Source organism: Somniosus microcephalus, chromosome 6, assembly GCF_052327205.1.
Source record: "Somniosus microcephalus isolate GS21.2 chromosome 6, FLI_Smic_1.0, whole genome shotgun sequence".
Lineage (NCBI taxonomy): Eukaryota > Metazoa > Chordata > Chondrichthyes > Squaliformes > Somniosidae > Somniosus > Somniosus microcephalus.
This window is the reverse complement of record NC_140992.1, coordinates 120,365,911-120,389,458: the sequence shown is the minus strand read 5'-3', so window position 1 is coordinate 120,389,458 and position 23,548 is coordinate 120,365,911. Positions and strand designations below refer to the sequence as shown.

The 23,548-nt window shown below is 46.2% G+C and overlaps 1 protein-coding gene across 1 annotated transcript in view; it reads right to left on the bottom strand.

Moving 5' to 3' along the window:
- Window positions 1-23,548, bottom strand: part of LOC147116046 (uncharacterized) — a 487,956-nt gene that overhangs the window by 410,698 nt on the left and 53,710 nt on the right. The window contains exons 5-7 of the mRNA XM_085990760.1: window positions 15,476-15,706; window positions 13,967-14,160; window positions 12,462-12,589 (exon numbers count right to left, since the gene is read on the bottom strand). Coding sequence (XP_085846886.1) covers window positions 12,462-12,589; window positions 13,967-14,160; window positions 15,476-15,706 — 553 coding nt within the window. The remainder of the gene's footprint in view (window positions 1-12,461; window positions 12,590-13,966; window positions 14,161-15,475; window positions 15,707-23,548) is intronic.

The window sequence follows — 23,548 nt, the reverse complement described above, 5'->3', positions numbered from 1 at the left end:
TTGCACTTATAGAGCGATTTCATGAATACATGACGTCCCATAGTGCTTTACAATTAATGAAGTATTTTTTGAAGTGTCGTTACTGTTGTAATGTTGGGAAACATGGCAGCCAATTTGCACACAGAAATTTCCCACAAACAGCAATGTGATAATGACCAGATAATCTATGTTACTAACATTGGTTGAGGGATAAATATTGACCTGGTCACTGGGGAGAACTCCCCTCCTTTTTCAGGGTCTTTTACATCCAACTGTGAGGCAAATGGGACCTTGATTTAGCGTCTTATCTGAAAGGCAGCACCTCTGACAGTGCTGCACGCCCTCAATACTGCATTGAAGTGTCATCCTAGATTTTGCACTCAAGTCTCTGGAATGGAACTTACATCGAGTCTACAGCACAGAAGCAGGCCATTTGACCCAACTTGTACATGTAGGCATTTATGCTCCACACAAATCTCCTCCCACCCCTCTTCATCTAACCCCATCAGCATATCTTTCTATTCCTTTCTCACTCATGCGCTTATCTAGCTTCCCCTTAAATGCATCAATGCCATTTGCCTCAACTATTCCTTGTGGTAGCGCATTCCACATTCTTACCACGCTTTGGGTAAAGAATTTTCTCCTGAATTCTTCATTGGATTTATTAGTGACTATCTTATATGTATGACCTCTAGTTTTGGACTCTCCACAAGTGGAAACATTTTCTCTACTTCTACCCAATCAAGCCCTTTCATTATCAAAGACCTCTATCAGGTCTCCCCTCTGCCTCCTCTTTCTAGAGAAAAGACCCCCAGCCTGTTCAGCCTTTCCTGATAAGTATATCATCTCAGTTCTGGTATCATCCTTATGAAACATTTTTTGCACCTTCTCCAGTGCCTCTATATCAGTCTTATAACATGGAGACCAGACAACACACAGTACTCCTAATATGGTCTAACCGAGGTTTGATACAAGTTTAGCATTACTTCTCTGCTTTTCAATTCTAACCCTCTAGAAATGAACATAGAAACATAGAAGATAGGAGCAGGAGTAGGCCATTCGGCCCCTCGAGCCTGTTCTGCCATTTAATGAGATCATGGCTGATCATCCAAATTTAGTACACTATCCCTGCTTTCTCCCCATATCCCTTGATCCCTTTAGCCTTAAGAAATATATCTAACTCCTTCTTGAATATATTTAATAAATTGGCCTCAACTGCCTTCTGTGGTAGAGAATTCCACAGGTTCACCACTCTCTGGGTGAAGAAATTCCATCTCATCTCAGTCCTAAATGGCTTACCCTTAGACTGTGACCCCTGGTTCTGGACTCCCCGACCATCGGGAACATCCTTCCTGCATCTAATCTGTCTAGTCCTGTTAGAATTTTATAAATTTCAATGAGATCCCCTCTCATTCTTCTAAACTGTAGCGAATACAAGCCCAATCGACCCAATCTCTCTTCATACGTCATTCCTGCCATCCCAGGTATCAGTCTGGTGAATCTTCGCTGCACTCCCTCCATGGCAAGAACATCCATCCTCAGATAAGGTGACCAAAACTGCACACAATACTCAAGGTGTGGTCTCACCAAGGCCCTGTACAACTGCAGCAAGGCATCCTTGCTCCTGTACTCGAATCCTCTCAATATGAAGGCCAATATACAATTTGCCTTCTTAACCGCCTGCTGCATCTGCATGCTTACCTTCAGTGACTGGTGCACAAGGACACCTAGGTCTCGTTGCACTTCCCCTTTTCCCAATCTATTGCCGTTCAGATAATAATCTGCCTTCCTGTTTTTGCCACCAAAATGGATAACCTCGCATTTATCCACATTATACTGCATTTGCCATGCATCTGCCCAATCACCCAACCTGTCCAAATCATACTGGAGTTTCACTGCATCCTCCTCACAGCACACACGCCCACCCAGCTTTGCGTTGTCCGCAAACTTGGAGATATTACATCTAGTTCCCTCGTCTAGATCATTAATATATATTGTGAATAACTGGGGTCCTAGCACCGATCCCTGCAGTACCCCACTAGTCACTGCCAGCCTCTCAGAAAAAGACACGTTTATTCCAACTCTTTGCTTCCTGTCTGCCAACCAGTTCTCTATCCAAATCAGTACCTGACCCCCAGTCCCATGTGCTTTATCTTTGCACGCTAATCTCTTATGCGGGACCTTATCGAAAGCCTTCTGAAAGTCCAAATACACCACATCCACTGGTTCTCCCTTATCTATTCTACCAGTTACATCCTCAAAAATTTCCAGTAGATTAGTAAAGCACCATTTACCTTTTGTAAAACCATGTTGACTTTGTCCGATCCTGTCACTGTTTTCCAAGTGCTCTGCTATTACATCTTTTATAATGGACTCTAGCATTTTCCCCACTACCGATGTCAGGCTTACCGATCTATAATTCCCCGTTTTCTCTCTACCACCTTTTTTAAATAGTGGGGTAACATTAGCTACCCTCCAATCCATGGGAACTGTTCCAGAGTCTATAGAATTTTGGAAGATGACCAGCCATGCATCTACTATTTCTTGGGCCACTTCCTTAAGTACCATATGATGCAGATTATTAGGCCCTGGGGATTTATTGGCCTTCAATCCCGTCAATTTCCCTAACACCATTTCCCTAAAAATACTGATTTCATTCAATTCCTCCCACTCATTAGACCCTATATTCCCCGACATCTCTGGGAGTTTATTTGTGTCCTCCTTTGTGAAGACAGAACCAAAGTATATATTTAATTGGTTGCCATTTCTTTGTTCCCCATTATAAATTCCCCTGATTCTGAATGCAAGGGACCTATGCTTGACTTCACCAATCTTTTTCTCTTCTCATATCTGTCGAAGCTTTTACAGTCAGTTTTTATGTTCCTTGCAAGCTTACTCTCATATTCTATTTTCCCCATCTTAATTAATCCTTTTGTCCTCCTTTGCTGAATCCTAAACTGCTCCCAATCCTCAGGTTTGCTGCTTTTTCTGGCCAATTTATATGTCCTCTCCTTGGTTCTTATGCTATCCCTAATTTTCCTTGTTAGCCACGGTTGAGTCACCTTTTTTGTTTTATTTTTATGCCAAACAGGGATGAACAAATTCTGTAGTTCATCCATGCGATCTTTAAATGTTTGCCATTGCCTATCCACCGTCAACCCTTTAAGTAACGCTCCCCAATCCATCCTAGCCAACTTGCGCCTCATACCATCGTAGTTTCCTTTATTTAAATTCAGGACCCGCGTCTCTGAGTCAGCTACTTCACTCTCCATCTTAATGAAGAATTCTATCATATTATGATCGCTGCTCCCCAAGGGTCACGCACAACAAGATTGCTAATTAATCCTTTCTCATTACATAATACCCAGTCTAAGATGGCCTGATCTCTAGTTGGTTCCTCGACATATTGGTCCTGCAAACCATCCCGTATACACTCTAGAAATTCCTCCTCCACTGTATTGTTACTAATTTGGTTAGCCCAATCTGTATGTAGATTAACGTCACCCATGAGAACTGCTGTGCCCTTATTGCATGCATCTCTAATTTCCCGTTTAATGCCATCCCCAACCTCAGCATCACTGCTTGGGGGTGCTTGCTTTGCCTTTTTATGGCCTTATTAACCTGCTTCGCTGCTTTTAGTGATTTATGAATATGTACCCCAAGATTCCTTTGCTCCTCTACCCCACTTAGACTCTATCCAAGGAGTATGTGACCTCTTTAGACTTCCTACTAAAATGCACCACCTCACATTTATCGATATTGAAATTCATTTGCCAATTACATGCCCATTCTGCAAGTTTATTATTGTCATCTTGTATTTTGTTGTGTTCTTCCTTTCTGTTAACTACACCTTCCAATTTGGTGTTGTCCGCATATTTTGAAATTGTACTTCCAATTCTCGAGTCCAAATCGTTAATGTACATTTTCTTTTTTTTACTCGTTTATGGGATGTGAGTTTCGCTGGAAAGGCCAGCATTTATTGGCCATCGCTAATTGCCCTTGAGAAGGTGGTGGTGAGCCTCCTTCTTGAACCGCTGCAGTCCGTGTGGTGAAGGTGCTCCCACAGTGCTGTTAGGTAGGGAGTTCCAGGATTTTGACCCAGCGACGATGAAGGATCGGCGATATACTTCTAAGTCAGGATGGTGTGTGACGAGGGGAACTTGGAGGTGGTGGTGTTCCCATGCGTCTGCTGCCCTTGTCGTTCTAGGTGGAAGAGGTCGCGAATTTTGGAGGTGCTGCCGAAGAAGCCTTGGCGAGTTGCTGCAGTGCATCTTGTAGGTGGTACACACTGCAGCCACAGTACGCCGATGGTGGAGGGAGTGAATGTTTAAGGTCGTAGATGGGGTGCCAATCAAGCGGGCTGCTTTGTCCTGGATGGTGTCGAGCTTCTTGAGTGTTGTTGGAGCTGCACTCATCCAGGCAAGTGGAGAGTATTCCATCACACTCCTTACTTGTGCCTTGTAGATGGTAAAAAGGCTTTGTGGAGTCAGAAGGAGCGACACGTGCCACAGAATACCTAGCCTTTGACCTGCTCTTGTTGCCACAGTATTTATGTGGCTGGTCCAGTTATGTTTCTGGTCAATGGTGACCCCCAGGATGTTGATGGTGGTGGATTTGGCGATGGTAATGCCATTGAATGTCAAGGGGCGGTGGTTAGACTCTTGCTTGTTGGAAATAGTCATTGCCTGGCACTTCTGTGGCGCGAATGTTACCTGTTACTTATCAGCCAAGCCTGACCATCATCCAGGGTTAGTTGAATGCGGGCATGGACTGCTTCATTTTCTGAGGAGTTATGAATGGCACTGAACACTTTGCAGTCATCAGCGAACATCCCCATATCTGACCTTATGTTGGAAGGAAGGTCATTGATGAAGCAGGTGAAAATGGTTGAGCCTAGGACACTGCCCTGAAGAACTCCTGCAGCGATGTCCTGGGGCTGTGATGATTAGAGTCATAGAGTCATAGAGTTGTACAGCACAGAACGAGGCCCTTCGGCCCATCGTGTCTGCGCCGGCCATCAAGCCCTGTCAATTCTAATCCCATTTTCCAGCAATTGGTCCGTAGCCTTGTATGCTATGGCGTTTCAAGTGCTCATCTAAAGGCTTCTTGAATGTTGTGAGGATTCCTGCCTCTACCACCCTTTCAGGCAGTGAGTTCCAGATTCCAACCACCCTCTGGGTGAAAAAGTTTTGCCTCAAATCCCCTCTAAACCTCCTGCTGCTTACCTTGAAACTATGCCCCCTGGTTATTGACCCCTCTGCTAAGGGGAAAAGTTCCTTTCTATCTACCCTATCTATGCCCCTCATAATTTTGTACACCTCAATCAGGTCCCCCCTCAGCCTTCTCTGCTCTAAGGAAAACAACCTCAGCCTGACAAGTCTCTCTTCATAGCTGAAACGCTCCAGCCCAGGTAACATCCTGGTGGATCTCCTCTGCACCCTCTCTAATGCAATCACATCCTTCCTGTAGTGTGGTGACCAGAACTACACACAGTATTCCAGCTGTGGCCTAACTAGCGTTTTGTATAGCTCCATCAGAACCTCCCTGCTCTTATATTCTATGGCTCAGCTAATGAAGGCGAGTATCCCATATGCCTTCTTAACCACCTTATCTACCTATCCTGCTGCCTTCAGGGATCTATGTACATGCACACCAAGGTCCCTCTGATCCTCTGTCCTTCCTAGGGTCCTACTATTCATTGTGTATTCCCTTGCCTTGTTAGTCCTCCCAAAATGCATCACCTCACACTTTTCAGGGTTAAATTCCATTTGCCACTGTTCTGCCCATCTGACCAACCCGTCTATATCGTCCTGTAGCCTGAGGCATTCCTCCTCACTATTTACCACTCCACCAATTTTCATGTCATCTGCGAACTTACTGATCATACCTCCTACATTCATATCTAAATCATTAATGTACACTACAAACAGCAAGGGACCCAGCACCGATCTCTGCGGTACACCACTGGACACAGGCTTCCAGTCACAAAAACAACCTTCGACCATCATCCTCTGCCTCCTGCCACTAAGCCAATTTTGGATCCAATGTGCCAAATTGCCTTGGATCCCACAGGCTCTTACCTTCCTGACCAGTCTCCCAAGCAGAACTTTGTCAAAAGCCTTCCTGAAGTCCATGTAGACTACATCAACTGCACTACCCTCATCCACACACTGAGTCACACCCTCGAAAAATTCAATCAAATTGGTTAGACATGATCTCCCCCTGACAAAGCCATGCTGAATCCTTGATTAATCCTTGCCTCTCCAAGTGGAGACTAATTCGGTCCCTCAAAATTTTTTCCAATAATTTCCCTACCACTGATGTTAGGCTCACTGGCCTGAAATTCTCTGGTTTATCCCTACTACCCTTCTTGAATAATGGTACTATGTTAGCTGTCCTCCAGTCCTCCTACACCTCCACTGTGGCCAGAGAGGTTCTGAAAATTTGTGTCAGAGCCCCTGCAATCTCCTCCCTTGCCTCATGCAGCAACCTGGGATACGTCTCGTCTGGGCCTGGGGATTTTTAAGCTTTTAAGTCTTTTAAACTTTTAAGCCCGCTAAAACTGCTAGTACCTCCTTCCTCTCAATGCTCATTTGTTCAAGTATATCACAATCCCCCTGCCTAATTTCTATGCCTACATCGTCCTTCTCCATAGCGAACACAGATGCAAAATATTTCATTTAAAACCTCACCTACAGCTTCTGGCTCTACACACAGATTGCCACTTTGGTCCCTAATGGGCCCTACTCTTTCCCTGGTTATCCTCCTGCACTTAATATACTTATAAAACACGTTGGGATTTTCCTTTATTTTGCCCGCCAGTGTTTTTTCATGCCCTCTCTTCACTCTCCTAATGTCTTTTTTAAGTACCTCTCTGCACTTTTTATACTCCTCTAGGGCTTCCACTGTTTTTAGTCCTTTGTACCTGCCAAAAGCCTCCCTTTTTTTTTCCTAATCCATTCTTGTATATCCCTTGACATCCAGGGTTCCCTGGACTTGTTGGTCCCACCCTTGACCTTTACAGAAACACATTGGCGTTGTACTCTCTCTATTTCCTTTCTGAATGACTCCCACTGCTCTGATGTAGCTTTTCCTACAAGTAGCTGATCCCAGTCCACTTTGGCCAGATCCTGCCTTATCATATTAAAATCGGCCTTCCCCCAATTTAGAACCTTTATTTCTAGTCCATCTTTGTCTTTTTCCATGACTACCTTAAATCTCACCGAATTATGGTCACTGTTTCCAAAATGCTCTCCTACTGACACTTCTACCACCTGCCCGGTTACATTCCCTAGAATTAGGTCCAGTACCGCCCCTCTCTTGTAGGACTTTCTACATGCTGGCTCAAAAAGCTCTCCTGGACTTTAAGAATTCCGCACCCTCTTAGCCTTTCACACTCTGACTATCCCAGTTAATATTGGGGAAGTTGAAATCCCCCACTATTATTACCCTATTATTTCTACACTTCTCTGAGATTTGCCTACATATCTGTTCCTCTATCTCCTCCTGACTGTTTGGGGGCCTATAGTACACTCCCAGCAAAGTGCTTGCACCCTTTTTGTTTCTAAGTTCTACCCATATGGCCTCATTAGAGGAACCTGCTAAGATATCTTCCCTCCTTACAGCAGTAATTGACTCCTTAATTAATATTGCGACACCCCTTCCTCTTTTACACCCCCCTCTGTCTCACCTGAAGATTCTATACCCCAGAATATTGAGCTGCCAGTCCTGCCCCTCCCTCAACCATGTCTCTGTGATAGCAACAGTATCATACTCCCAACACCTTCAATTCATCTGCCTTACTTGTAAGACTCCTCGCATTAAAATAAATGCAATCCAGCCTTGCCATACTCCCTTCTGCCGTTACATATTTGCTCTGCCTTCCAGACTGACGTGTTTTTTCCTCTATATTTGGCTGTGAATCACCCCTACTATAGCTCCACTCCGTATCCCATCCCCCTGCCAAGTTAGTTTAAACCCCCCCCGACAGCACTAGCAAACCTCCCCGCAAGGATGTTGGTCCCGTTCCAGTTCAGGTGCAACCCGTCCGACTTGTACAGGTCCCACCTTCCCCAGAAACAGACCCAGTGATCCAGGAAACTAAAGCCCTCCCTCCTGCACCAACTCTTTAACCACGCATTCATCTGCTCTATCCTCCTATTCCTATATTCACTAGCAGTGGCACCGGGAGTAATCCAGAGATTACAACCTTTGAGATCCTGCTTTTTAATCAGCTACCTAGCTCCCTAAATTCTTGTTGCAGGGCCTCATCCCTCTTTCTATCTATGTCGTTGGTACCAATGTGAACCACGACCTCTGACTGTTCGCCCCCCCCTTCAGAATGCCCTGCAGCCGTTCAGTGACATCCTTGACCTTGGCACCAGTGAGGCAACATACCATCCTGGAGTCACGTCTGCGGCCACAGAAACGCCTGTCTGCACCCCTCACAATTGAGTTTCCTACCACTATTGCCCTTCCACACTTACTCCTCCCCCCTTGTGCAGCTGAGCCACCCACAGTGCCGTGAACTTGGCTCTGGTTGCACTCCCCAGAGGAACCGTCACTTTCACCGTTTTCCAACACAGGAAAACGGTTGTTGAGTGAGATGCACTCTGGGGCTTTCCTGACTATCTGACTACCCCTTCTTCTGACTGGTGGTCAGCCATTCCCTCTCTGACTGAACTTTCTTAAGCTGCGGGGTGACCACGTCTAAAAACGTGCTATCCACGTAACTCTCAGCCTCGCGGATACACCGCAGTGCCTCCAGCTGACGCTTGAGCTCCGAAAACCGGACCTCAAGTTGGCCAAACCATTGGCACTTACTGCACATGTGGTCATCCTGACTGCAAGAAGCGTCTAGGAATTCTCACATGCTGCAGGCCATTGTGATTGACCTTAAATCACCACAACCATCTTCCTTTTGCTAGATATGACTCCAGCTAGTGGAGAGTTTTACCCCCGATTCCCATTGACTTCAGTTTTACTTGTGCTCCTTCATGCTACACTCGGTCAAATGCTGCCTTGATGACAAGGGCAGTCACTCTCACTTCTCCTCTAGAATTCAGCTCCTTTGTCCATGTTTGGACCAAGGCTGTAATGAGGTCTGGAGCTGAGTGGTCCATAATTTGTGCACAAGAACACCCAAATGCAAGTACAGGAAACTTTTTTTTATCTGGCACCGACGGGACCGACGTGGTGCCGGTTCATCAAAAATCCCGGATAACCGAAAGCTATAGTAAAAGATACGGAGCTGAGAGCTCTGTATAAACCAACAAACCCTGTTGCTTAGCATCAGGTTCAGAACAATGGCCACAAGTTCCAAGTGTCTCTGTAGCTTAGCAACAGCTGCAGCCACACCCTTGCACAGCAACAGATCGAGGAAGGCAAGTAATAAAACTTACCTGAACCTACTCCTGAATTTTCACAGAATCACACAGAATCACAGAAACCCCACAGTGCAGATAGAGGCCATTTCGGCCCATCGAGCCTGCACCGACACATATCTCACCCAATCCCCGTAACCGTTTGCCGGTTATCTGAGATTTCCGGTTATTTAGGTGCCGGTAAATCGAAAGTTTCCTGTAGAAGAATGCCAGAAGCGTTAAAAATATGATGCCAGGACTGGAGGCTGTTGTGGCAGTCGAATGCTACAAATGATCAGAAACATGGCTTGATCCAGAGCATGGAAATGAATATGATAGGCCGAATTTTCTGATCGGAGTCTTCCTGCATGCGGATAAAACCTTCCATCACTTTGTTGCTGATTGAGAGTAGGCTGATCGGGCGGTAATTGGCCGGATTGGATTTGTCCTGCTTTTTGTGGACAGGACATACCTGGACAGCTTTCCACATTGTCGGATAGATGCCAGTGTTGTAGCTGTAATGAAATAGCTTGGCTAGAGGCGTGGCTAGTTCTGGAGCACATGTCTTCAGCACGATATCCGGGATATTGTCCGGGCCCATAGCCTTTGATGTATCCAGTGTGCTCAGCCATTTCTTGATATCATGTGGAGTGAATCGAATTTGCTGAAGACTGGCTTCTGTGATGGTGGGGACCTCAGTAGGAGGCCGATTTGGATCATCCACTCGGCACTTCTGGCTGAAGATGGTTGCAAACGTTTCAGCCTTGTCTTTTGCACTCACATGCTGGGCTCCACCATCATTGAGAATGGGGATATTCATGGAGCCTCCTCCTCCCGTTAGTTGTTTAATGGTCCACCACCATTCACGACTGGATGTGGCAGGGCTGCAGAGCTTTGATCTGATCCATTGATTGTGGGATCGCTTAGCCCTGGCTATAGCATGCTGCTTCCACTTTTTAGCATCCATGTTGTCCTGTGTTGTAGCTTCCACAGGTTGGCACCTCATTTTTAGGTACCCCTGGTGCTGCTCCTGGCATGCTCTTCTATACTCCTTATTGAACCAGGGTTGGTCCCCTGACTTGATGGTAATGGTAGTGTGAGGGATATGCCGGGCCATGAGGTTACAGATTGTGGTGGAATACAATTCTGCTGCTGCTGATGGCCCACAGCGCCCCGTGAATGCCCAGTTTTGAGCTGCTAGATCTGTTCTGAATCTATTCCATTTAGCACGGTGATAGTGCCACACAACATGATGGAGGGTGTCCTCAGTGTGAAGACAGGACTTCATATCCACAATGACTGTACGGTGGTTACAGCTACTGATACTGTCATGGACAGATGCATCTGCGACAGGTAGATTGGTGAGGACGAGGTCAAGTAGGTTTTTCCCTTGTGTTGGTTCTCTCACCACCTGTCGCAGACTCAGACTGGCAGCTATGCCCTTCAGGACTCGGCCAGCTCGGTCAGTAGTGGTGCTACCGAGCCACTCTTGGTGATGGACATTGATGTCCCCCAGCCACAGTACATTCTGTGCCCTTGCTATTCTCAGTGGTTCTTCCAAATGGTGTTCAACATGGCGGAGTACTGATTTATCAGCTGAGGGAGGGCAGTAGATGGTAATCAGCAGGAGGTTTCCTTGCCCATTCTTGACCTGAAGCCATGAGACTTCATGGGGTCCGGAGTCAATGTTGAGGACTCCCAGGGCCACTCCTGTATACCACTGTGTCACCACCCCTGGTGGGTCTGTCCTGCCGGTGGGACAGGACATACCCAGGGATAGTGATGGAGGAGTTTGGACATTGGCTGAAAGGTATGATTCTGTGAGTATGACTATGTCAGGCTGTTGCTTGACTAGTCTGTGGGACAGTGCTCCCAATTTTGGCACAAGTCCCCAGATGTTGGTGAGGAGGACTTTGCAGGGTTGACTGGACTGGGTGTGGCGTGTCTGTAGCCGGTGCCGAGGTCGATGCTGGGTGGTCCGTCCAGTTTCATTTTTATTATTGTATTTTGTAGCGGTTTGTTACAACGGAGTGACTTGCTAGGCCATTTCAGAGGGCAGTTAACAGTCAACCACATTGCTGTGGGTCTGGAGTCGCATATAGGCCAGGCCAGGTAAAGACGGCAGATTTCCTTCCCTAAAGGACATTAGTGAACCAGATGGGTTTTTACGACAATCCGACAGTTTCATGGTCACCATTACTGATACTAGCTTTTTATTCCAGATTTATTTAATTAACTGAATGTAAATTCCCCAGCTGCCATGGTGGGATTTGAACTCACATCTTTGGATCATTAGTCCAGGCCTCTTACTAGCCCAGTGACATTGTGAATAACAGTGGTCGCAGCAGCAATCCCTGTGGAACACCACTTCTGATTTTTTGCCAGTCGGAGCTGCTGCTCTTAAACCCCTGTTTTCTGTTTTCTAGCCAACTTACTATCCATTCTGCTACATGTCCCCTGACTCCACATGCACTGACCTTAGTCATGACTCTACGACGTGGTACCTCATCAAAGGCCATTTTGCAAATCCAAATATATTACATCTACTACATTATACTTGTCAGCTCTCTGTTACTTCTTCAAAGAATTCAGTACGGTTGGTGAAGCATGACCTTCCTTTTTGAAATCCATGCTGACTATTTATTATATTTTCAGTTTCTAGATGCTTAATTTTGTAGTTCCTCATTGCTTTCCTAATTGTTTTTCTGACTTATTTCCTAACCTCTTTGTGTTCCTTTTTATTTAAAAACCCACAACCTTCTGTACAGGAGGCTAAGTGTCACTCAGCTGAGGGTGCAGTGTTGCTTGGTGCAGTAGATAGATGTCAGTAGGCTAAGGTGTAATTTTGTTGCATGCAATGGGGTAAGTTGCCCTGAGTTGGTACGTTAGTGAGGGAGGAGCTAAATATGCACTGAATCTGACCTGGTCAAAGACCGTGGAATGCAAAGGGTAAAGTTATTGTGGCGCCTATTATCCACACCTGGGGGCAAGCTTATGCATGTGATAATGTACATGTACATATATAAACACACACATAAAAACACACACACACACATACATATAAACACACACATAAAAAACACATACACACACATCTACATATAAAAACGGGCACACCACCTAGAAGTGACTCCTTAGCAAGCAGAATGGTCTGGTTCTCTCCTTCTAGCTGCTCCTTACGGGTCTCCAGCTGTGTAACGAGCTGCCGATCTACAAACAAGTTGGTTTCTAAAGCTTCCTTATCTGCCCTGAAAAGTAAAACAAAATAAAAACAAAAATGGAAATCAGGGTAATGGGTTGACAGGCACTACCACAGGGTCATGATGAAAGTCAAACAACACGTAGGAATAACATACCAGACAATACTCTGGACTTATCCATGGGGGCCCTTCAATCTGATTACAATGTTCTGGCGTTTGATGCGGAATAATTAATCTTAGCCAGTAGATCATGTGACTCTTGGGCGCATATGTGGTGCAAGTGAACTTACACGTCTGTCGGTAAGCTTTGTGGTTAACGTCCCATCTCAGTTCCCCACTACAGCACTTTGGTCTAGGTTGTCCTCTCTGGTGCAATCACTGGTTCAAGTGTGGCAGGGTGGTACTACCACCCGCCCTAGTGACCTGGCACTGACCACAAATTTTCCAGGGTCCGCTTAATGAAGGCAATATTGCTGTCTCTGTTTGGGAGCTCACCATTGTGGGAGGGGAGGACGGGGGAACGGTGTACTATGGCAAATTAGGCCCATACAGCTGGCTCCGTGTGCAGACCAAAATTCCAGCAATAAGGGAAGTGACATGGCATGTTCCTCTCTCCAAAGAAGTGCTCGATGTGGTCATGAAAGTTACTCCCACAATTCTCATTGCCTAGAAATGCTGGGCGCCTGTTGTACATGGGTGTGAGTTGCACCAGCGTTACTTAGGCAGCAATGACATGAAATACAACGTATCTCATCACTTCTTCACTGCTGCCTCATTTAAATACCGCTACTAATGGGGATCAGGCATAACAGGCACTTACTCCATCCGCTTTCACCCACCGGAATACCGCTGGAAAATTGAACGGTATTGTTCTACAGTTCAATCAGCCAGGGCCAAAGGGTTATATTGAATGTCTGGTGTCAATGCAACAGACAGCAATTTTGTTGGAGATTCACTACAAATGAAAAGTTTAAATACAGCATTAGCTATGAGGAAAGATTGTTTTCTTTGGAACAGAGGAGGCTGAGGGGAGACCCTATTGAGGTGTATAAAATTATGAGGGACCTAGATAGAGTGGATAGGAAAGACCTATTTCCCCTATCAGAAAGGTCAATAACCAGGGGGCATAGATTTAAAGTAACTGGTAGAAGGATTAGAGGGGAGTTGAGGTGAAACTTTTTCACCCAGAGGGTGGTAGGGGTCTGGAACTCACTACCTGAAAGGGTGGCAGAGGCAGAAGTCCTCAATGCATTTAAAAAGCACTTGAAGCGCCGTAACCTGCAAGGCTACGGACCAAGAGCTGGAAAGTGGGATTAGGCTGGATAGCTCTTTTTCGGCTGGCACAGACACAATGGGCCGAATGGCCTCCCACTGTGCCGTAAATTTCTATGATTTCTATGTGCATACAATTTCAGAATCCCCTACCTGAGAGCAGCTATCTCTTCAGACAGGGCCCTGCTCTCCCTCTCAGCGGCTGTCAGCTGCACCACCAGGCTGGCCTTCTCCTTCATCAGCTCTTCCTTCTCCTTGCTGGCTCGGAGGAGTCCCTCGCTCTGAAGCTCCGCATCTCGCTGTGCCTGGGCTAGCTGCTCATTCAGAGCCTGCTTCTGCCGGTTCACCTGCACGGGGCAGAGTCGGGCGCAATATTTAAAACAAACAACAGGAGGCACCGGTAAGGTGCAGAAGGCTGGTTAGCCTCCAAAGGGGAAAAGGCAGGTTAGCATTTCGGTGGGATCTGACACTAGAACTGACGAGAGGTCACCGCTGAGAGGGCAACCTGTCCCGCCTTCAGAAGCTGTGAATTTACAGTAGTTTCTGTTTTTGGTCAGATGCCCAATGTTTCCAAGCTTCCTTTTTACCTCAGCAAAGGCGATTAGTTTGTAAATTAAAAGGGGAGGTCATCTGAATTTACAGTTGCCTTTACAAAGCCGATGGACAATCGTGAGTTGGACCCTCACCCCCTGAATCCCCCACACCCTCAATAACAACAACTTGTATTTCTATAGCGCCTTTAACGTCCCAAGGCGCTTCACAGGAGTGTTTATCAGGCAAAATTTGACACCAAGTCATATAAGGAGATATTGGGGCAGATGAGAGGTAGGTTTTAAGGATTGTATTAAAGGAGGAAAGTGAGGCGGAGAGGCTTAGAGAGAGAATTCCAGAGCTTAGGGCCTAAGCAGCTGAAGGCATGGCCACCATTGGTGGAGCAATTAAAATTGGTGAAGGATGTGCAAGAGGCCAGAATTGAAGGAGCGCAGAGATGTCGAAGGCTTGTAGGGCTGGAGGAGGTTACAGCGATACAGAGGGGTGAGGCCCATGGAGGAATTTGAAAACAAGGTTGAGAGTTTTAAAACCGATGCGTTGCCGGACTGGGAGCCAATGTAAATCAGCGAGCACAGGGGTGATGGGTGAATGGGACTTGGTGCGAGTTAAGACACGGGCAGCAGAGGTTTGGATGAGCTCAAGTTTATGGAGGGTGGAAGATGGGAGGCCGGCCAGGAGAGCCTTGGAAAGTCAAGTCTTGAGGTAACACAGGCATGAATGAGGGTTTCAGCAGCAGATCTCCAGCTGTAGGATTACCACTTCCCTGTTGTGATTGGTCAGTCTGGCTTTTCAATGAGCTGACCAGAAATTTCAAAGATGTAAATTTGACACCAAAACCATGGCTGTTGAAACAAATATCAAGTTCACATGCTCCCCTGACATTAGGCACATGGATCATCACAGACTGTCTCAGTTGTCATCTATTTCAGTGTTGCTTTATATAAATATATAAGTAAATCACCACCTTTTTAGCACTGTTCCCATTGAACGTCTCTGCCACCCTGCCCCACCCCACCAACAAAAGAGACAGAACAAACAGATTTTCTGGATTTAACAATGAGAGGTGTTACTCCTGCAGTTTACCTTAATGTCCAGTTTATTCTCCCATACCTGCCCGAGCTGGTCCTGAAGCTGACCTCTCTCCCGTTGAAGTATCAACATATCATGTTCCAGCTGTTCCCGGCTCTCCTCCACAATCTGCAGAGATTGGTCCAGTCCATGTTTCTCCGTGTCCAGGTCCATTTTCTCCTGCTCCACACGGACTAGCACATCCTGGATGTTAGCCTTCGCCTTCTCAATCTCTTTCTTCTGTCCCTGCAGGGCTGATCTATCATCTTCCATCTAACAGAGAACGGAAATATTAACTTGGTATTACCTCCACCTTTTAAGCCTTGTTTGGTCCACTCTGAGCTCTAAACTGGAAGCCTAAATGAAGCGAGAATTAGTTTGAAGCCAGACTCATATCCCGAAAGGATGTGGATCAAGTCACTGCGTTCAAATTTTTTGAGTCGAGCCACCCTGTACTGATTCCCAAAATGAGATCAGAACCATTGGAAATTGAATATATCAAACATAGCTCCCTTATGGCCAATATGGTTCAACCCGTTTCAGCCAAAGAAACCAATCCAGTCAAGATGGGATTGATTTTTCCCACCTGGCACATATCTAATTTTTTAACAATAGATGTAAAGGCTTAGATTTTCTGTCCTTCGGCTGCTGATTTTTTGACAGAACTGGTGTGGACTAGGGCGTGAAATGGGTCAGGGCCCTGTTCTGCCCATTGTAACATCTGTGCAATTTCCTGCTGGAAATGAGAGGCTTCATACACCATGGGTAGGTGTTTCGTAATGATGGGCAAATGGCGGAAATACGTCATCTGACATATTTTCCATCATTTGTACCAAAGCAACACGGAGTGTAAGAAATCCATGCCTGTCTCTGATGTTCAGCATTGCCATGACACTGGAGGTGTGGGGACGGGGACATTTCAATGTTAAATGCTGAAACATCTATATAATCAATCACAAAGCAATCTATTGCTTAGGCTTAGACGCTGTTTTAAAAAAATTTGCCAGGCGGCTTTTGGCCCAGGTCAAGTTATGCAGCGGTAGCCCTTCAAGGCTAGCTCTCTCTACACCTGATCAAGGTGAAGGCCAGTTGTAATGATCAATAACATGTCATTCTATAGTGGACACTAGGTGGAGCCGTAGAGCTGTGTAGAGCTGTATATAGCTGTATGTATATAAGACTACACTACCCAGCTGTATGTATATTAAGGCTACATTACCCATGAGGCACTAGGCTACCCAGAAGGCAGCAGTCAAGATGGATGCCTCTACAGATACTGTACCTAGTCCACATGTGCTCAATAAAGTGTCTAGCAAAAGCTAGCTGTGTTCATAATAAGAATGTCTATTTATATAATCAATCACAAAGCAATCTATTGCTTAGGCTTAGACGCTGTTTTTAAAAAATTTGCCAGGCGGCTTTTAGGCCCAGGTCAAGTTATGCAGCGGTAGCCCTTCAAGGCTAGCTCTCTCTACACCTGATCAAGGTGAAGGCCAGTGACCAATGTTCCCGTTAATCTGTGCAACCACGCAGCAATCTGGTGGTCCTGCGCAAGCCACTCACCGGCTTTTAAATGGAAAAAATGTGCAAGTGAAAATTTGAATAGGGCGCGCGGCCTCTTAAAGAAGCCACGCACCCAAAACAAAATTAGAGGGAACATTGCCAGCGACCCCAACAAAATTATTTAAATGGCTCTGACCCCAGAAAATTGGCCCGGTCATCTCACTGGGGGTGGACATGCTCTTCTTGTTTTTTTTTAAATTCATTGATGGGATGTGGGCGTCGCTGGCTGGCTAGTCCTGCATTTAGTGCCCATCCCTAATTGCCATTGAGAAGATGGTGGTGAGCCGCCTTCTTGAACCGCTGCAGTCCATATGGTGTAGGTACACCCACAATGCTGTTAGGAAGGGAGTTCCAGGATTTTGGCCCAGCGACAGTGAAGGAACAGCGATACAGGTCCAAGTCAGGATGGTGTGTGCCTTGGAGGGGGACTTGTAGGTGGTGATGTTCCCATGCGTCTGCTGCCCTTGTCCTTCTAAGTGGTAGAGGTCACGGATTTGGAAGGTGCTGTAGAAGGAGCTTTGGCGAGTTGCTGCAGTGCATCTTGTAGATGGTACACACTGCAGCCACAGTGCGCCGGTGGTGGAGGGAGTGAATGTTGAAGGTGGTGGATGGAGTGCCAATCAAGCGGGCTGCTTTATCCTGAATGGTGTCGAGCTTCTTGAGTGTTGTTGGAGCTGCACTCATCCAAGCAAGTGGAGAGTATTCCATCACACTCCTGACTTGTGCCTTGTAGATGGTGGAAAGGCTTTGGGGAGTCAGGAGGTGATACACACACTGCAGAATTCCCAGCCTCTGGCCTGCTCTTGTAGCCATAGTATTTATATGGCTGGTCCAGTTCAGTTTCTGATCAATGGTAACCCCCAGGATGTTGATAGTGGGGGATTCAGCGATGGTAATGCCATTGAATGTCAAGGGGAGATGGTTAGAGTCTCGCTTGTTGGAGATGGTCATTGCCTGGCACTTGCCACTTGTCAGCCCAAGTCTGAATGTTGTCCAGGTCTTGCTGCATATGGACACGGACTGCGTCAGTATCTGACGAGTCTCGAATGGTGCTGAACAGTGTGCAATCATCAGCGAACATCCCCACTTCTGACCTTATGATGGAGGGAAGGTCATTGATGAAACAGCTGAGGATGGTTGGGCCTAGGACACTGCCCTGAGGAACTCCTGCAGTGATGTCATGTGATTGAGATGAATGACCTCCAACAACCACAGCCAACTTCCTTTGTGCTAGGTATGATTCCAACCAATGGAGAGTTTTCCCCTTGATTCCCATTGACTTCAGTTTTGCTAGGGCTCCTTGATGCCACACTCGATCAAATGCTGCCTTGATGTCAAGGGCAGTCACTCTCACCTCACCTCTTGAGTTCAGCTCTTTTGTCCATGTTTGGACCAAGGCTGTAATGAGGTCAGGAGCTGAGTGGCCCTGGCGGAACCCAAACTGGGCGTCAGTTAGCAGGTTATTGCTGAGTAAGTGCCGCTGGATAGCACTGTCGACGACACCTTCCATCACTTTGCTGATGATTGAGAGTAGACTGATGGGACGGTAATTGTCCGGGTCGGATTTGTCCTGCTTTTTGTAGACAGGACATACTTGGGCAATTTTCCACATTGCCGGGTAGATGCTAGTGTTGTAGCTGTACTGGAACAGCTTGGCTAGGGGCGCAGCTAGTTCTGGAGCACAAGTCTTCAGTACTATTGCCGGAATGTTGTCAGGGCCCATAGCCTTTGCAGTATCCACTGTCTTCAGCCGTTTCTTGACATCACGTGGAGTGAATTGAATGGGCTGAAGACTGGCATCTGTGATGCTGGGGACCTCAGAAGGAGGCCGAGATGGATCATCCACTCGGCACTTCTGGCTTAAGCCTTGTCTTTTGCACTCACGTGCATGGGCTCCACCATCATTGAGGATGGGGATATTTTTGGCGCCTCCTCCTCCTGTTAACTGTTTAATTGTCCACCACCACTCACGACTGGATGTGGCAGGACTGCAGAGCTTTGATTTGATCCGATGGTTGTGAGATTGCTTAGCTCTGTCTATCGCATGTTGCTTCCGTTGTTTGGCATGCAAGTAGTCCTGTGTTGTAGCCTCACCAGGTTGACACCTCATTTTTCAGTGTGCCTGGTGCTGTTCCCGGCATGCTCTCCTGCACTCTTCGTTAAACCAGGGTTGATCTCCCGGCTTGATGGTAATGCTAGAGTGAGGGATATGCCGGGCCATGAGGTTACAGATTGTTGTGGAATACAATTCTGCTGCTGCTGATGGCCCACAGCGCCTCATGGATGCCCAGTTTTGAGTTGCCAGATCTGTTCAAAATCTGTCCCATTTAGCACGGTGGTAGTGCCACACAACACGGCGGAGGGTATCCTCAACATGAAGACGGGACTTCGTCTCCACAAGGACTGTGCGGTGGTCACTTCCACCAATGCTGTCATGGACAGATGCATCTGCAACAGGTAGATTGGTGAGGATGAGATCAAGTAGGTTTTTCCCTCTTGTTGGTTCCCTCACCACCTGTCGCAGACCCAGTCTGGCAGCTATGTCCTTTAGGACTCGGCCAGCTCGGTCAGTTGTGGTGCTACCGAGCCACTCTTGGTGATGGACATTGAAGTCCCCCCACCCAGAGGACATTTTGTGCCCTTGCTACTCTCAGTGCTTCTTTCAATTGGTGTTCAACATGAAGGAGTACTGATTCATCAGCTGAGGGAGGGCGGTAGGTGGTAATCAGCAGGAGGTTTCCTTGCCCATGTTTGACTGATGCCATGAGACCTCATGGGGTCCTGAGTCAATGTTGAGGACTCCCAGGGCTACTCCCTCCCGACTGTATACCACGGTGCCACCACCTCTGGTGGGTCTGTCCTGCCGGTGGGACAGGACATACCCAGGGATGGTGATGGTGGTGTCTGGGACATTGGTTGTAAGGTATGATTCGGTAATTATGACTATGTCAGGCTGTTGCTTGACTAGTCTGTGGGATAGCTCTCCCAATTTTGGCACAAGCCCCCAGATGTTGGTAAGGAGGACTTTGCAGGGTCGACAGGGCTGGGTTTGCCGTTGTCGTTTCTGCTGCCGAGGTCGAGGTCGATGGCGGGTGGTCCGTCCGGTTTTATTCTCGCCATTACTAAGACTAACATTTAATGCCAGAATTAAATTGAATTGAATTTAAATTCCAGCAGCTGCCATGGTGGGATTTAAACCCATATCCTCAGAGCATTTGACTGAGCCTCTGGCTTACTAGTCTAGTGACATAACCACTACGCCACCGCCTCCCCTACCAATGGCATTATGACCAAGTGGGAGATCTAGGCTAAGATTTCAAGATGGAGAAAATATTATTGAAATATTGCTGAGCTGCCTATAATATTCTCTAGCATGATTTGTAAATACGATATAGCATTCACCAAAATTGCTGGTGACATCTGGTTGAGAGTACAAAGAAATACAGAATGTAACAGCACAGAAACAGGCCCTTTGGCCCATCAAATTTATGCTGGTATTTTTCTCCGCATTAGGTACCTAGTTGAATCCCACTCTCTTTGTTCCCAAAATCTTTAATATACCTCTTTTTCAAACAACTATATCATTCCCTTTAGAAAATAATTTATGGATTCTACTTCAGCAATGGTTTCTGGCAGAGAATTCCACATGCTAACCACTCTCTGGGTAAAGAACATTTTTTAATCTCCTCTCCAATTCTCTTTGCGCTTATCTTAAATTTCTGCCCGTTAATGTATCACCAATTACCTTATCATAACCCTTCATAACCTTAAAGACCTCTATCAGGTCAGCCCATAACACCAACTATTATTTATATTGGCAGGATGTCCATTTCTGACACCTTAGATCCTCATTGCGGTTCCTACTTGAACTGTTTGTTAATCATACGCTGGGTGTTTGAGTATGTGTCTGGGTCTAACACAGTGCTGGACATATACAACGCCTTCCCCTCCTGGTGGCTAATTGTGACTTTCAGATTACAGATCTTGGTCTTAAATATAACTTTGTTTCCACATACAATTGAATATTCTACCATGCAATGGGGGGCAAAACATGTGGAACTCTATCCCTTTAAAATATTCATTACCATCCTGTGGAGGTGCTTTACAACCTGCTTCCCTCACCCCTCTACTGCTCTGTTGTTTATAAGTACCTCATTCTGAAGAGGCAGCAGATAATTAAGAATGGGCCTTAAAAGAAAGTAGAACATTGAAAATTGCTGCTGAACCTCACACGGGGGGTTGACAATGTAGAGCACACTAGCCTAGATGTAAAATAAACTGGGGTGTTTAAAAGGGCAGAGATACAAATTTGGGAAGCAAGGGGGTTAAGGGATAGAAATAGGTCAAACAATTGGGACTACATGTTGTAACCTTATTGATGACCGAGTCTCCCTTTGACTGAGGCTCCCCGATGAATGTGGGATAAAGAAATTTACCCCCTTAAGAAAAGGTGGGGAATCGAGATTAAAATGATAAAGAGCTGTTCTGCTGAAAAAAATGGCAGGGTAGGCTTAATGGGCTGAGCAGACTTCTCCTTTTCTTATTTCCCTATTACAAATGAAGGGCATTCTGGAGGGGGAGGGTGAACAGCCAGTTGTCGTGGTGCATATAGGTACCAACAATATAGGTAAAAAATGGGATGAGGTCCTAAAAGCTGAATATAGGGAGTTAGGAGGTAAATTAAAAAATAGGACCTCAAAGGCAGTAATCTCAGGATTGCTACCAGTGCCACGTGCTAGTCAGAGTAGAAATAGAAGGATATTTCAGATGAATACGTGGCTAGAAGAATGGTGCAAGGGGGAGGCATTCAAATTACTAGGACATTGGAACCAGTTCTAGGGGAGGTGGGACCAGTACAAACTGGACGGTTTGCACCTGGGCAGGACCGGGAACAATGTCCTAGGGGAAGTGTTTGCTAGTGCTGTTGGGCAGGGTTTAAACTAAAATGGCAGGGGGTTGGGAACCTGTGCAGGGAGACAGAGGAAAGGGAAGCAAGGATAGAAGCAAAAGACAGTAAGCAGAAAAACAAAAGTGGAAGTCAGAGAAATCAAGGGTGTAAATCAAACATGGCCACAGTAAACAATAATTCTAAAAGGTCTAAGAGTGTTCAATAAACAAGCCTGAAGGCTTTGTGTCTTAATGCGAGGAGCATTCATAATAAGGTGTGTAGGATTCACAAAATTCCTACATTTCCCAAGTTATTCAACAAGGGACCCTGAAGGACAAGTTATTAAATAAGGGAACCCTGAAGTACAATGGCTTTTGGACTTTATGGCAAAGACTGCAAGGTTAAAGCAGGACCCTGCAAACAGCATGTCAAGTTCAAAACTCAAAATTTGACATGCCCGGGCCTGTGGGAGACAGCTTGATTTGTGATTTCAAACCAGACAGCTAAAGGAGACAGAACATGCATTCTTCCCTTTAAAACAAATCAACCCAGGAAACAACTTAATCTTGCACAAACTAAAAGCCATCAAGACTATGCATATATAATCGCTTACAGTTCGAGCTGGCTACCAAGCCAGGAAGGTACCGATTTACATTATGCATAAACAAACACCAAAACATTAAAAATCCATTTAACAACGGGACAACCGCCCAAAAACCAGTTAAGGTGAATGACCATAATCACCTTAACGAGCCTGCCAAAATCAGACAAAGAACTAACCCTGATTTGGCGCGCAGATAACAAACTCAAAAAGAGTATAATTGCAGGCCCACCGGTAACCATAAGGCATTGGGGAGAAGCAGGCACACGCTCGGGACCAAGGTTACTCAAAACTCAAAGAAGCAGACGGATACTCGCAGAAGCCTTCAGGCCACAGGGGCATCCAACCGGAAGGCTCACGGAACATCATGGCGAGGAGGCACGGTGGGGCAGGCTCGACCAAAGACGACTAGGCCGCAATCGCAGCCTTACACAGAGACCGACCACAAGCACCGCGGTAACAAAGGGCCGGGTAAACCATACCTTCAGATCATTACCACTGCACAGGTAATGATCTAGGCCACTGTGACCGAGCCGACACCGAAGACCACCAGCAGCTGAACCCCAACCGCAACAAAAACTCGACGACCAGACCACCACCAGAAGAACAAAACCTGAAGTTTTCCACTCTACAAGCTAAAGTACCCAACAAAAACTTTATTCCCTATTGCTAACGAAGGAAAGAAGGTACTTACCCAGACAAATCCACAACTGCGCCCTTACCGCATCTGCGGACTCCACTCAACTGAAGAATCTTTGCAGATTCTAAGACTGGGACCACGTGGTGATGGCAGCCCCCAAAGGACACAAAGAGCAAACCCCAAAACGCAACCAGCTTAATTGACAGGATTCGAACTATCAAGAAACCCCTATTGGTGAGCATAATCCCTGGCTCTTGTAGTGCAACTTAGTTAGGTATTGGGGTGGGGCAAGGGTAGGGGGATTATTAATGTGATTTTCCCTCATTATGCCGTGTGTTCCCCATTCTTATTTAAGTGTACTCTTCAATGTCTGTAACTACTCCAGTAATTTAAGTGTGTAATTTTAAGTGTGACTCTAAATAA